The sequence below is a fragment of the Pinus tabuliformis genome, chromosome Q (genome assembly GCF_031772625.1).
Source record: "Pinus tabuliformis cultivar Carrire ecotype Pingquan chromosome Q, CPIR1, whole genome shotgun sequence".
NCBI lineage: Eukaryota > Viridiplantae > Streptophyta > Pinopsida > Pinales > Pinaceae > Pinus > Pinus tabuliformis.
The window spans coordinates 590,544,207-590,547,148 of NC_142296.1; the positions used below are offsets into that span (position 1 = coordinate 590,544,207).

Genomic DNA, 2,942 nt, shown 5'->3' on the forward strand with positions numbered 1-2,942 from the left:
TTACCGAACAAAAAAATATATTAAAACTAACGTATCAAATGAACAATACATGACACTCTAAATAAAACAAAACAAAACAATATAATAATTCATTCCACAAAATTCCAAATACTAAACAAAACAAAACAGCATCCAATTTCATTCCACAAAATTCCAATGTTGTTTACTCTATATATCTACCCCTTAGGCCAGCTAACACGAGCGACTGTGCCTTCGCCTCGGGAGGATTTTATTCCAAACTCCAGAGTCTGGGGAATTAACACTGGCTCTTGCAGTAAAGCTGGACCGATCGATTTTGCGAGATTTGGATGGCCATTAACATGGAGAAATAACAGAAGATTTACACCATTTTTCGCCTTTCTTTCTGTATACGAAGAATAGACGCCGAAAAGCTCAAGAGCGCGCCTATATTTCTCCTCTCAGCGTCCATTAGATCGTCTCTGTAGATTTGGAGTCTCTGTTCATTAATCTCCGGTTTATAGAGATCTGTACGCTGGTATAGTTCTTGAATAAAATTTGTAGTTTCTTGATTGCATCCATGTCTTCTCTGTGGAATTCCTTTCTTTAATGGGTTTTAGTCTGCTTTAACAGGACCGAAGTTTTCTTTCTCTGTGCACTGGTGCGCACTGAGCCATGAGCCTCAGGAGAGTGAATTCTGCGAAGAGTCTAGCGAGGCTAGATTCTGTGAAGAATTTAACGAAAATGGTTCGAGCGTTGGGATCATCTCAATCTAAAGGGAAGCATCATTACAGATCAAAGAGAGCTGACTCTCAGAAGTGGTCCAAGTATCTCAACAGAAAGGGTTCCCCTCTTTCCAGAGAGGATGAAATCCCTGAAGGATGCTTGGCTGTTTATGCTGGGGAAGAACGCAAAAGATTTGTGATTCCCACTGTGTATTTATCGCATCCGATCTTCCTTATGCTGCTCGATAAGGCCCGTGAAGAATATGGCTTCGAGCAGAAAGAGGGTTTGACGGTGCCCTGCGCTGTGGAGGTTTTTGAGGAATCGCTGCGGCTCATTGAGCACAGTCAATCGACCTGTGGACAGTTCGACCCTGAATTATCGGTCGGAGTCAAGGCATCTCTCGCCCCATGAATAATCTCAGAGTCAAGGCCTTGCAGCTGCGTCAAGCTGTGTGATAATACTTTGTTAAATGACAGTCATCAGACGATTCACACAGAAGGTTTCCTAGAAGATTGTAAAGTGCAATTCCAAGAAAGGATAGTTTGATTATTTTTATTTTGTAAAACTGTTACATAATTTCGTATTTTTTTTTTTTTTTTTTTTTTTGCAATTTTTGTTATGGGGTGAGGCTTATTCTATGGTTCCTGGTTCAATATGATGTGTAAGTGTGTTCAGTGTATTTAATCTAGGATTTTATAGCTCAATATAATGTATAAGTGTATAAGTGTGTAGGTTCATTTAACTTTGGATCTATCATGAGCTCAAAAACATCAAATCCCTAAAAGTGTAAATCTATTTTTTTGGAGTGGAATTCTATTTTTTGAAGTGGAATTTGAGAAAAAATAGGATGACAGGTACTTCTTGGGTATATAACCAGCTCTGTAATATATTTGTTTAATGTGGTATACTATGTTGAGCATTTTATCAAAAAAAAAAGAAAAAAGTTGTTATTTGCTTCCCTCCCAATATAACTATCTCTATAATATGCGTTTAATGTGCTATATTAGGTTTTACTTTTTAATCTGGTTTTAAAATAAAGTTGTTATTATTTATTAAAATTAAGTTGAGTATAAATTGATATTAGTTTTGAGGTTGGATAAATTTATTTGTTTATTTAATTATTATTCAAAATTATTTATTTATAAAAATATTATTAACAAAATTATGTAAAACTCATTAAATCTCATAAATAAATAAATAAATTTGACTAATTTTTTTAAATTCAATTGAGATTTTTTAAATAAATCAATTTGAACCCAAAAAACATTCTCATATCATTACCCTTAGAATGATCAGTTAATTGCAACCAAATAAATCAGTTGACATTAACAATGAATGGCATGATTTTTAATTCGCAATTTTGCCAACCAAATAAATTTAAATTCTCATTGATAGCAATGTGAATGTGATTGTGAGGATGTTGCATGGTATAAAGTCTTTCTAGATCCCTATGAAAATAGATGTTTGCTTGTTTTTAGATATATAAATGACAAATTCTAAGTCTAAGAAATATATGAGAAATAAAAACAATGAATTTTGATTGAGCTTGATCCAATCGCCGCAATATTATAAAAATGAATAATCACTTTAAAATTGTTGTATAGAAGGCAGAGAAAAGATTAAAAAGCAAGAACAATATCTACCAAATATTGGAAATAACATGAAAATGTAAGTAAATGGGAAGCGACATCCCAATAAAATAGGAAGCAACATGTCAATGTTTTGTTTTGTTGGAAGCAATATCAATTTTAAAGCCAAAATTTACCACAGCTTTGATTATGTATTTGTTTATGTATGATTTGTCTCTGATAGAGTTGATAATCTAAAAGAGTTTTTTTTGTTCAATTTTTTTGCGAAAGAAGGTTCAAGGTTTTCATGTCTCTGTGATAACAGGGCATGTTCTTTAGACTTGTATATTTATAATTATGGTTCTATAAAACTGTTGAATAACTCTTCTGCCTTGCAAGGATTTCATTGGAAATGAACAATGAAAGTTGTTTGGAAGTTTCCATGATAACATAAAGGTTTTTAAGATTTTCAAGGTTCTCATGTCCTTATGATAACATGGCATGTTCCTTAGACTTGCATATTTATAATTATGGTTTTGTAAAAAAGCTGAATAATTCTTTTGCCTTGCAAGGACTTCATTCGAAATGAACAATCAAGGTTGTTTGGAAGTTTCCATGATAACATAAAGGTTTTTAAGATTTGCTATATTTATAAATTATGCTATTATAAAATAGTTGAATTATTTTGAT

General features: G+C 32.7%; 1 protein-coding gene across 1 annotated transcript; it reads left to right on the forward strand.

Moving 5' to 3' along the window:
* Window positions 1-217: 217 nt before the first annotated feature.
* Window positions 218-1,215, forward strand: LOC149220832 (uncharacterized). The gene is made up of 2 exons (XM_089382864.1): window positions 218-496; window positions 592-1,215. Exon 2 carries the CDS (start codon window positions 634-636, stop codon window positions 1,093-1,095), a length of 462 nt encoding a protein of 153 aa, XP_089238990.1. The 5' UTR covers window positions 218-496; window positions 592-633; the 3' UTR covers window positions 1,096-1,215.
* The last annotated feature ends 1,727 nt before the right edge of the window (window positions 1,216-2,942 follow it).

Coding starts and splice junctions, on each gene's coding strand:
- LOC149220832 (XM_089382864.1), top strand. CDS start 634: ATGAGCCTCAGGAGAGTGAATTCTGCGAAGAGTCTAGCGAGGCTAGAT.